The sequence below is a fragment of the Panulirus ornatus genome, chromosome 28, assembly GCF_036320965.1.
Source record: "Panulirus ornatus isolate Po-2019 chromosome 28, ASM3632096v1, whole genome shotgun sequence".
NCBI lineage: Eukaryota > Metazoa > Arthropoda > Malacostraca > Decapoda > Palinuridae > Panulirus > Panulirus ornatus.
The window spans coordinates 12593199-12605996 of record NC_092251.1 but is presented as its reverse complement, the minus strand read 5'-3'; the positions used below and the strand labels follow the sequence as shown (position 1 = coordinate 12605996).

General features: G+C 40.4%; 1 protein-coding gene across 6 annotated transcripts in view; it reads right to left on the bottom strand.

Annotated features, from left to right (window-relative positions):
• The window catches only part of LOC139757844 (uncharacterized), a 255572-nt gene that overhangs the window by 11008 nt on the left and 231766 nt on the right, over positions 1 to 12798 (bottom strand). For 5 of the 6 annotated variants that reach the window (XM_071678740.1, XM_071678741.1, XM_071678742.1 and 2 more), the window contains one exon: positions 2161 to 2355. The exons of the other annotated variant lie outside the window; for it this stretch is intronic. In XM_071678740.1, the coding sequence (XP_071534841.1) occupies positions 2161 to 2355 (195 nt within the window). The remainder of the gene's footprint in view (positions 1 to 2160; positions 2356 to 12798) is intronic. 6 annotated transcript variants of the gene reach the window in all.

The window sequence follows — 12798 nt, the reverse complement described above, 5'->3', positions numbered from 1 at the left end:
CCCCAGATGCTTCATATACCCTAGTTTCAGTCAACTGACTCCATGTCAACCCCTGTACACCACATAATTCCAATTCACTCTAGTCCAAGCATGCCCTCCACCCTCCTGCATGTTCAGGCCCCAAATGCTCAAAATCTTTTTCACTCCATCTTTCCATCTCCAATTTCATCTCCCGTTCTCCTTGTTTCCTCCACTTCCAAAAGATATATCCTCTTTGGAAGCCTTTCCACAATTATCATCTTCATATGTCCGAACCATTTTTGTACAACCTCTTTTCATTATCACACCTCTCTCTTAACCTTTCAGTACTTACTCGACCAAACCACTTCACATCACATATTGTCTGAAAATTAGATTTCCAACACTTCCACCCTCCTCCACACAGCCTTATCTATAACCCATGCCTCGCATCAATGTAACTTTGTTGACTAATATTCCAGTGAACAACCATTTTTGCTCTCCCAGATAATGATCTCACTTTCCACACATTCTTCAGTATTCCCAAAACCTTCATCCCTTCACCCACCTGATGACTCAATTCTTCTTACATGGTTCCATTTGCTACCATGTCCACTCCCTGGTAAGTAAAACGCTTCAATTTCTCCAATTTTTCTCCATTTAATCTCACTATCTATTTATCTATCTATATCTCTGACACCTGTTCCTATTGGAACTTCCTCACAACCCCAACTAATCTGTCCCTCAACACTGCTAAACCTAATAACTTTGTTTATATTCACATCTACTCTCACCTTCCTCCTTTCACACACACTTCCAACTTAAGCAGTTTATCATGTGAATCTGCCAAAAGTGCTGCATCAACAGCAAACAACAACTGTCACTTCCCAGGCCTTCTCATCCCTCAAATACTGCATACTCGCCCCTCTCTTCAAAACACATTTAAACCCCCCCTCCCTCACCACCACATCCATACACAAATTAAACCACAGTGACATCACACACCAACCCTCACTTGGAACATTTATCATTATCATTATTACATTAGCATTGTTAGCATCATTATAATAAAACCACAAAACCCCTATGTGATCCTGGGTCCCTGCAGCCTCAAGGCCGCACTAAACTCAATAGCAGGGACAGCATGGACTCCCTTCAAGTTTAAAATTCTTTAACAAGATTGGACTCTTGTTTTGTTAAGACAAAAATAGCTTTAGCAGAGCTTACTTCTCTCTCACAGAGTTACCTCAAGTAGGCAGAGTCTGTTAACACCATACTTTCATCAAAAATGTACATAGTAATACAAGAGGAATCTTATCTATCTGTATTTCTAACCAAGAAATTTACTACATTAGTTACTGCAAATATCTAGGCTCCTGCTGTGTACACTTTCTTTGAAAACTTAAAGGTAACGGTGATATAAGATATTTTCAGCTGTGATTTTAGATTGCTAGTGACATTCATATCTAAGCAGAATCACACATCACCTGAGAATTCAAGTGAAGGCCTCAGAATTTTGAGCCACATATGCGGCTTAATGCAACATACTACATCTAGCCAAAAATGCAGTTTGGAAAAATGACAAGGAAATTGCCCTTTCTTTGATGATTTACATGTGAGAATATTCTTTTATACCCATGTTGTCACATCTTTGGGTAAGATGTTAAATCATCCGGTTATTAATTAGAAATCCAAATGAGGTTGAAAACATTTCTTTAAGCCACAAATTTGGCTTAGCACAGCATATAGTGGTGAGCCACATATATGAACCAGTGCAATGAAAGGGTGAAGCATTTTCAAGCAAAGGGAATGCTTTTACATTATCTGGAACAATAGAAATATATGTGCCAGTTACGCCGCAATATATTGTTGTGATGTGACAGGCACAGATCATTCACGCACATAAATACATACACACAAAGGACAGAATTGCATGTATTTGTCTATATTTTCATTTCTGTGTTGTGAGATTCACTGTACTTGACTGAATTTGCCCATTTTCTTTAAGATCTTTACATCATATCCTGTATAAAAATGTATGGAAAGTCTAGTCATGCCTAAAGGCATATATGAATCTAAATTACACTGCTTTTTCCCATCCTTAAAGTATGATAGCATATGCAAAGCTGTCAGCCACCCTGGCAACTACATTTGAATACTTAAGATACTTGTAAAAGTACAGGAAAAGTGACAATGGCTAACCTATCACTACTGCTCATGCCGCCTGATGTTCTCCAGCCCTGTGAATCCCCCCCACGTGCAGAAAGTCCCGAGGTGCCCATACTGCCCCCCATCATGGCCGAGCTGCTCCCATAGTTGCCCTTACTATCACTCATCCCCCCGCCAGTCCTCCAGGCATCGCCTCCGCCGCTGCCGCCCAGACCACTACCACTGTACCTGCAGAGACACCAACACTTACTATCGATGTATTCTACAAATTCACACTACTGAAGCCACCTATTGCCATGAGTTAAAGTTAACAGTAACAACTGCCTCAACTTCATGAATGCAATGAGTTAAGTGAGCTCAAATTGCAAATATTAGGAATATCAAGACTAAACGACAAAATTCAGGTGACCACCGTTTCAAAGTTATAACTGAAATTAACTAAAAGTTTTGCTAATATCTTACTCCATTCCTAAGCAAGTAAGTAGGTGGATTAAGTGTTTACAGCGTTACAGTTCATTCACACACATTCTGTGTCTTGTGTTTTTGCATCCCATCATGTTTACAGAATGCCCATCTTATGCACTACTGAAGAACCCAATAATTATCAACTTCACTGAACTCTGCTGTCAAGTGAGACGTTCCTACTAATCAACTTTATTTTTTCTAAATTATGTCATTCAAAGAGTATTATCATACAATGAATAAGGGAATACCAGGTAGTGCAGATATAATGGGTACAAGGTTGTGAAGGTCAACAGTATGTGAATGAGCTGAAGAGTGGTAATGCAGAAAGGAAAAATATCAGGTGACATATAAACATGAAAAAGGCAATGACTTAATTATAATGCCATTATCACAAAGCTAGTTATATATGAGGTGAGGGGAGGAATATAGACAGTTCAGGAAGGACTGATATGTAAAAAGATTTTTAGAATAAACAAGTTAACATTAGAGTACAGGTGCTCCCCAACTTATGATGGTTTAACTTACAATTTTTCAATTTTACGATGATGTGATGGCAATATGCATTCAGTAAAAACCATACTTTGAATTTTGAACTTTGATCTTTTCCTAAGCTAACAATATGCGAGCCATAGCTTCCAGTCATCACGAGATCATGAGCGTAAACAACTGTTACCCTAAAGTGTACTGTTGCAAGTGTTTTTTGGGTTTCGTGTTTTGTGTTTTTGCATCCTATCATGTTTACAAAATGCCCATTCTGTGTCTTGTGTTTTTGCATCCCATCATGTTTACAGAATGCCCATCTGTCTCTTCTGCCTCTTGTGAGAAGAGGAGGAAGGCAATTACTCTTGAGATGAACTTAAAGATAACTGCCCAGCATGAAGGCGGCAAGCCAGTAATGGCCATCGTACGTGAGTTATGACTTTTGCAATCAATGATCTCGACCATCTTAAAGGATAAAAAGCAAATCAGTGATGAGGTGAAATCTTCAGCATCAGTTAAACCCATAGTCATCATGAAGAAAAGAGCTAGCCCAATTGATGACAAGGAAAAATTACTTGTCACGTGACTGGAAGACCAGATATAGAAGTGCATACCGCTTAGCCAATAGAAAATCTAGGCTAAGGCAAATCTAGGCTAAGGCAAAGTCTATTCAATATGCAAAAACAGTGTACCAATGATCATACATATATACAAATGTTTACAGCAAGTAATGGGTGGTTCCAACACCTCAAAAAGCATCATAACTTTCATAATATAAAGGTTAGCTGTAAGGCAGCAAAAGCTGATACTGAAGGTGCCAAAGCTTTTAAGGAAGAGATAGCTGCTTATGATAATTGTGGATGAGAAATGCAATTGTTCTGAGGTTTAAGGTATGCTAGAATAAGCTATGATGTTCAGTACATTATATGTACAGTATCAGATGTATTTTCAAATTACAATATTTTCAACTTATGATGGGCTTATCGGAATGTAACCCCATCGTGAGTTGGGAAGCACCTGTATGCTGCTTTTAAATATCTTTTTAATAATACAGTAAATGAAAAAGATATGCCATTATGATCACCTGATAAAATCTTTACTCTAACGTCTTGTAATTTTGTATCTGACAAATAATAACACAAAAATGATCAATAAACAAGCAGTATTTCCTAAGCACAGATTCAATGCTCATTACAACAAGTTGACAGTTTTTTACAACTATCATTCTAATAAATTTAGCTGCCTGCAGAAAATCCATTTCCTTGTATCACAACACACGAGTAATACTGTATCAAGTGTAACTTATCATGTGTGAAGTAACTGTATCAAGTATAACTTATTATGTGTGTGAAGTAAAGATAATTATTGAATACAAATTAACTTTCACATGAGGAAAGGGTAAAAGAAAGAAGATATAGGTATATGATGCCATTAGAACAGTTAAGTCAAAATGCAAACTAAGATAGATGTATACCATTTTGATTATGTTAACTGATCACAATAAAAATTTTTAAGAGAAATTCTTTCAAATCTATAAAATGGTACATCTCCATTGCTGTACATGTAAATGGGGAGAAAAAGTAAGGTCTGAAGGCAATCAAGTGTCTCAGATCACCAATACGGATATGAATATGTATATTGCAAACAGGTGGACAAATGGTATACAAGATATATGTACTCTAAAAGCTTTAGCAATGCTATCTTAATGTATAGCATATAAAGCCTGAATGATGTGAGTACTTGCTCTCTCCAACACACATATAAAACCTAAGCTTCCAAAGCATATGTACAAAATATCTGAAGATGGAAAACTAAAATAAAATGACAGTATTCAATGAAGAATGAAAATATAATACATACATTAAGGACTCATGAGACAGGTTACATGATTAAATAAAGTACCTTCCTGAATAGCCCAATGAATTTCAAAATTATCAATAGGACTTGTCGTATGAGTGGTAAGCAGGGATACAAGACAAATTTCCTAATAATTATGGTTGCCCCACTTTATGGATACTTCTATCAAAATATGAAATCAACATAACACATAACATGGCAAATGACAGGAAAGTTTGCTAGCAATGGATACATTACAATATCAAGAAAGCAGGGCTACCCATGTTGGGCAACACCAATGAGAATTTCTCAAAGTCATTAATCTGCAGTGTCATATCAGAAGTGTCAAAATATGATTTTTTAACATATATACAGAGACGAATGCCTTAAGATTTTTCAGAGGTATGTCGATTGTATAACAAAAGGCTAGTGAATACCACAAGAACAAAAATAAAATCATAGGGAAAAAGTGATACCATGAGAAACCAACGGACACCTAAAAGATGTAAATATTTTAGTTCCACTTGCCTTCTGACCATGTTACTATGCTGAAGAGGTTTTACAGTAATGAGTGAGCTTAAGGTTCGAAAATAAATGAAGTGACAGAACAACTCATTCACTAAACAGGTAAATACAATGCATTCTATGCATGACAGACTTATGTGACTCCTGGCTGTTGCAGTCAGCCACTAGTCCCAAGTCAGTAAGCCAAGGTTCAAGTTCAATTTTCAGCAATAAGCCAACCCAGCTGCTGCTTCTACCCTTTAGGGATAGTCCATAAATCATGGAGTGAAAAAGATCTCGAGAGATTGGGGCCTGAACATGCAAGAGAGTGAGAGGCATGCAAGGAAAAGAGTGAACTGAATTGATGTGGTATACCAGAGTCAACATGCTGTTACTGGATCGAACCAGGGTATGTGAAATGGCTGGGGTAAACCATGGAAAGGTCTGTGAGGCCTCGATGTGGGAAGGGAGCTGTGGTTTCGATGCATTATACATGACAGCTAGAGACTGAGTGTGAATGAATGTAGCCTTTGTTGTCCATTCCTAGCGCTACCTCGCGCACATGCGGGGGAAGGAGGGTGCCATTTCATGTGTGGCGGGTAGGCGGCAGTATGTATGAATGTGTACAAGTGTTTATATGTACAAGTCTGTGTATGTATATTTATGTATATGTTGAAATGTATAGGTATGGATAAGTGAGTGTGTGGGCATGTATGTATATACATGTGTATGCAGGGAGACAGCAACAAAGTAAAATAAATATTATCATATTACAATATTCTGCTTTGTCGCTGTCTACCGCATTAGCGAGGTAGCGCAAGGAAACAGACAAAAGAATGGCCCAACCCACCCACATACACATGTATATACATACACGTCCACACACGCAAATATACATACCTATAAAAATCAATGTATACATATATATACAAACACAGATATATACATATATACACATGTACATAATTCATGCTGTCTGCCTTTATTCATTCCCATCGCCACCTCGCTACACATGAAATAACAACCCCCTCCCCTCTCATGTGTGCGAGGTAGCGCTAGGAAAAGACAACAAAGGCCACATTCCTTCACACTCAGTCTCTAGCTGTCATGTAATAATGCACCGAAACCACAGCTCCCTTCCACATCCAGGCCCCACACAACTTTCCATGGTTTACCACAGACGCTTCACACGCCCTGGTTCAATCCATTGACAGCACATCCACCCCGGTATACCACATCGTTCCAATTCACTCTATTCTTTTCATGTCTTTCACCCTCCTGCATGTTCAGGCCCCGATCACTCAAAATCTTTTTCACTCCATCCTTCCACCTAAAATTTGGTCTCCAACTTCTCCTCGTTCCCTCCACCTCCGACACATATATCCTCTTGGTCAATCTTTCCTCACTCATTCTCTCCATGTGACCAAACCATTTCAAAACACCCTCTCCTGATCTCTCACCCACACTATTTTTATTACCACACATCTCTCTTACCCTATTATTACTTACTCGATCAAACCACCTCACAACACATATTGTCCTCAAACATCCCATTTCCAGACCATCCACCCTCCTCTGCACAACTCTATCCATAGCCCATGCCTTGCAACCATACAACATTGTTGGAACCACTATTCCTTCAAAACATACCCATTTTTGCTTTCCGAGATAATGTTTTCGACTTCCACACATTCTTCAACGCTCCCAGAATTTTCGCCCCCTCCCCCACCCTATGATATACTTCCACTTCCATGGTTCCATCCGCTGCCAGATCCACTCCCAGATATCTAAAACACTTCACTTCCTCCAGTTTTTCTCCATTCAAACTTACCTCCCAATTCACTTGACCCTCAACCCTACTGTACCTAATAACCTTGCTCTTATTCATATTTACTCTTAACTTTCTTCTTTCACACCCTTTACCAAACTCAGTCACCGGCTTCTGCAGTTTCTCACATGAATCAGACACCCGCACTTTATCATCAGCAAACAACAACTGACTCGCTTACCAAGCTCTCTCATCCACAACAGACTTCATACTTGCCCCTCTTTCTATAACTCTTGCATTCACCTCCCTAACAATCCCATCCATAAACAAATTAAACAACCATGGAGACATCACACACCCCTGCCGCAAACCTACATTCACTGAGAACCAATCACTTTCCTCTCTTCCTACACGTACACATGCCTTACATCCTCGATAAAAACTTTTCACTGCTTCTAACAACTTGCCTCCCACACCATATATTCTTAATACCTTCCACAGAGCATCTGTATCAACTCTATATATATATATATATATATATATATATATATATATATATATATATATATATATATATATATATATATTTTTTATTTTTTTTTTTTTTTTATACTTTGTCGCTGTCTCCCGCGTTTGCGAGGTAGCGCAAGGAAACAGACGAAAGAAATGGCCCAACCCCCCCCCCCATACACATGTACATACAAACGTCCACACACGCAAATATACATACCTACACAGCTTTCCATGGTTTACCCCAGACGCTTCACATGCCTTGATTCAATCCACTGACAGCACGTCAACCCCGGTATACCACATCGCTCCAATTCACTCTATTCCTTGCCCTCCTTTCACCCTCCTGCATGTTCAGGCCCCGATCACACAAAATCTTTTTCACTCCATCTTTCCACCTCCAATTTGGTCTCCCTCTTCTCCTCGTTCCCTCCACCTCCGACACATATATCCTCTTGGTCAATCTTTCCTCACTCATTCTCTCCATGTGCCCAAACCATTTCAAAACACCCTCTTCTACTCTCTCAACCACGCTCTTTTTATTTCCACACATCTCTCTTACCCTTACGTTACGTTACGTTATATATATATATATATATATTTTTTATATATATATATATATATATATTTTTTTTTTTTATACTTTGTTGCTGTCTCCCGCGTTTGCGAGGTAGCGCAAGGAAACAGACGAAAGAAATGGCCCAACCCTCCCCATACACATGTATATACATACGTCCACACACGCAAATATACATACCTACACAGCTTTCCATGGTTTACCCCAGACGCTTCACATGCCTTGATTCAATCCACTGACAGCACGTCAGCCCCGGTATACCACATCGCTCCAATTCACTCTGTTCCTTGCCCTCCTTTCACCCTCCTGCATGTTCAGGCCCCGATCACACAAAATCTTTTTCACTCCATCTTTCCACCTCCAATTTGGTCTCCCTCTTCTCCTTGTTCCCTCCACCTCCGACACATATATCCTCTTGGTCAATCTTTCCTCACTCATCCTCTCCATGTGCCCAAACCACTTCAAAACACCCTCTTCTGCTCTCTAAACCACGCTCTTTTTATTTCCACACATCTCTCTTACCCTTACGTTACTCACTCGATCAAACCACCTCACACCACACATTGTCCTCAAACATCTCATTTCCAGCACATCCATCCTCCTGCGCACAACTCTATCCATAGCCCACGCCTCGCAACCATACAACATTGTTGGAACCACTATTCCTTCAAACATACCCATTTTTGCTTTCCGAGATAATGTTCTCGACTTCCACACATTCTTCAAGGCCCCCAGAATTTTCGCCCCCTCCCCCAACCTATGATCCACTTCCGCTTCCATGGTTCCATCCGCTGCCAGATCCACTCCCAGATATCTAAAACACTTCACTTCCTCCAGTTTTTCTCCATTCAAACTCACCTCCCAATTGACTTGACCCTCAACCCTACTGTACCTAATAACCTTGCTCTTATTCACATTTACTCTTAACTTTCTTCTTCCACACACTTTACCAAACTCAGTCACCAGCTTCTGCAGTTTCACACATGAATCAGCCACCAGCGCTGTGTCATCAGCGAACAACAACTGACTCACTTCCCAAGCTCTCTCATCCCCAACAGACTTCATACTTGCCCCTCTTTCCAAAACTCGTGCATTTACCTCCCTAACAACCCCATCCATAAACAAATTAAACAACCATGGAGACATCACACACCCCTGCCGCAAACCTACATTCACTGAGAACCAATCACTTTCCTCTCTTCCTACACGTACACATGCCTTACACCCTCGATAAAAACTTTTCACTGCTTCTAACAACTTTCCTCCCACACCATATATTCTTAATACCTTCCACAGAGCATCTCTATCAACTCTATCATATGCCTTCTCCAGATCCATAAATGCTACATACAAATCCATTTGCTTTTCTAAGTATTTCTCACATACATTCTTCAAAGCAAACACCTGATCCACACATCCTCTACCACTTCTGAAACCACACTGCTCTTCCCCAATCTGATGCTCTGTACATGCCTTCACCCTCTCAATCAATACCCTCCCATATAATTTACCAGGAATACTCAACAAACTTATACCTCTGTAATTTGAGCACTCACTCTTATCCCCTTTGCCTTTGTACAATGGCACTATGCACGCATTCCGCCAATCCTCAGGCACCTCACCATGAGTCATAAATACATTGAATAACCTTACCAACCAGTCAACAATACAGTCACCCCCTTTTTTAATAAATTCCACTGCAATACCATCCAAACCTGCTGCCTTGCCGGCTTTCATCTTCCGCAAAGCTTTCACTACCTCTTCTCTGTTTACCAAATCATTTTCCCTAACCCTCTCACTTTGCATACCACCTCGACCAAAACACCCTATATCTGCCACTCTATCATCAAACACATTCAACAAACCTTCGAAATACTCACTCCATCTCCTTCTCACATCACCACTACTTGTTATCACCTCCCCATTTGCGCCCTTCACTGAAGTTCCCATTTGCTCCCTTGTCTTACGCACTTTATTTACCTCCTTCCAGAACATCTTTTTATTCTCCCTAAAATTTAATGATACTCTCTCACCCCAACTCTCATTTGCCCTTTTTTTCACCTCTTGCACCTTTCTCTTGACCTCCTGTCTCTTTCTTTTATACATCTCCCACTCAATTGCATTTTTTCCCTGCAAAAATCGTCCAAATGCCTCTCTCTTATCTTTCACTAATAATCTTACTTCTTCATCCCACCACTCACTACCCTTTCTAATCAACCCACCTCCCACTCTTCTCATGCCACAAGCATCTTTTGCGCAATCCATCACTGATTCCCTAAATACATCCCATTCCTCCCCGACTCCCCTTACTTCCATTGTTCTCACCTTTTTCCATTCTGTACTCAGTCTCTCCTGGTACTTCCTCACACAGGTCTCCTTCTCAAGCTCACTTACTCTCACCACCCTCTTCACCCCAACATTCACTCTTCTTTTCTGAAAACCCATACAAATCTTCACCTTAGCCTCCACAAGATAATGATCAGACATCCCTCCAGTTGCACCTCTCAGCACATTAACATCCAAAAGTCTCTCTTTCGCACGCCTGTCAATTAACACGTAATCCAATAACGCTCTCTGGCCATCTCTCCTACTTACATAAGTATACTTATGTATATCTCGCTTTTTAAACCAGGTATTCCCAATCATCAGTCCTTTTTCAGCACATAAATCTACAAGCTCTTCACCATTTCCATTTACAACACTGAACACCCCATGTATACCAATTATTCCCTCAACTGTCACATTACTCACCTTTGCATTCAAATCACCCATCACTATAACCCGGTCTCGTGCATCAAAACCACTAACACACTCATTCAGCTGCTCCCAAAACACTTGCCTCTCTTGATCTTTCTTCTCATGCCCAGGTGCATAAGCACCAATAATCACCCATCTCTCTCCATCAACTTTCAGTTTTACCCATATTAATCGAGAATTTACTTTCTTACACTCTATCACATACTCCCACAACTCCTGTTTCAGGAGTATTGCTACTCCTTCCCTTGCTCTTGTCCTCTCACTAACCCCTGACTTTACTCCCCAGACATTCCCAAACCACTCTTCCCCTTTACCCTTGAGCTTCGTTTCACTCAGAGCCAAAACATCCAGGTTCCTTTCCTCAAACATACTACCTATCTCTCCTTTTTTCACATCTTGGTTACATCCACACACATTTAGGCACCCCACTCTGAGCCTTCTTTCTTTCTTTCTTTTAAACTATTCGCCATTTCCCGCATTACCGAGGTAGCGTTTAAGAACAGAGGACTGGGCCTTTGTGGAATATCCTCACCTGGCCCCCCTCTGTTCCTTCTTTTGGAAAATTAAAAAAAAAAAAAAAAAACGAGAGGGGAGGATTTCCAGCCTCCCGCTCCCTCCCCTTTTAGTCGCCTTCTACGACACGCAGGGAATACGTGGGAAGTATTCTTAATCCCCTATCCCCAGGGATAATATATATATATATATATATATATATATATATATATATATATATATATATATATATATATATATATATATATATATTTTTTTTTTTTTTTTATACTTTGTCGCTGTCTCCCGCGTTTGCGAGGTAGCGCAAGGAAACAGGCGAAAGAAATGGCCCAACCCCCCCCCCCCATACACATGTATATACATACGTCCACACACGCAAATATACATACCTACACAGCTTTCCATGGTTTACCCCAGACGCTTCACATGCCCTGATTCAATCCACTGACAGCACGTCAACCCCGGTATACCACATCGCTCCAATTCACTCTATTCCTTGCCCTCCTTTCACCCTCCTGCATGTTCAGGCCCCGATCACACAAAATCTTTTTCACTCCATCTTTCCACCTCCAATTTGGTCTCCCTCTTCTCCTCGTTCCCTCCACCTCCGACACATATATCCTCTTGGTCAATCTTTCCTCACTCATTCTCTCCATGTGCCCAAACCACTTCAAAACACCCTCTTCTGCTCTCTCAACCACGCTCTTTTTATTTCCACACATCTCTCTTACCCTTACGTTACTCACTCGATCAAACCACCTCACACCACACATTGTCCTCAAACATCTCATTTCCAGCACATCCATCCTCCTGCGCACAACTCTATCCATAGCCCACGCCTCGCAGCCATACAACATTGTTGTATATACATATATATATATATCATCATAATCATACATAATCGCTGTTTCCCGTGTCAGTGAAGTATCGCCAGGAAACAGACAAAGAATATCCCATCTACTCATATACACATATATGTACATAAATGCCCACATACGCACATACACAGACATTTCATACACTTTTTCTTTCTTTCATACTATTTGCCATTTCCCGCATTAGCGAGGTAGCGTTGAGAACAGAGGACTGGGCCCTTGAGGGAATATCCTCACCTGGGCCCCTTCTCTGTTCCCTCTTTTGGAAAATTAAAAAAAAAAAAAAAAAGAGTGAGAGGGGAGGATTTCCAGCCCCCCGCTCCCTCCCCTTTTAGTCGCCTTCTACGACACGCAGGGAATACGTGGGAAGTATTCTTTCTCCCCTA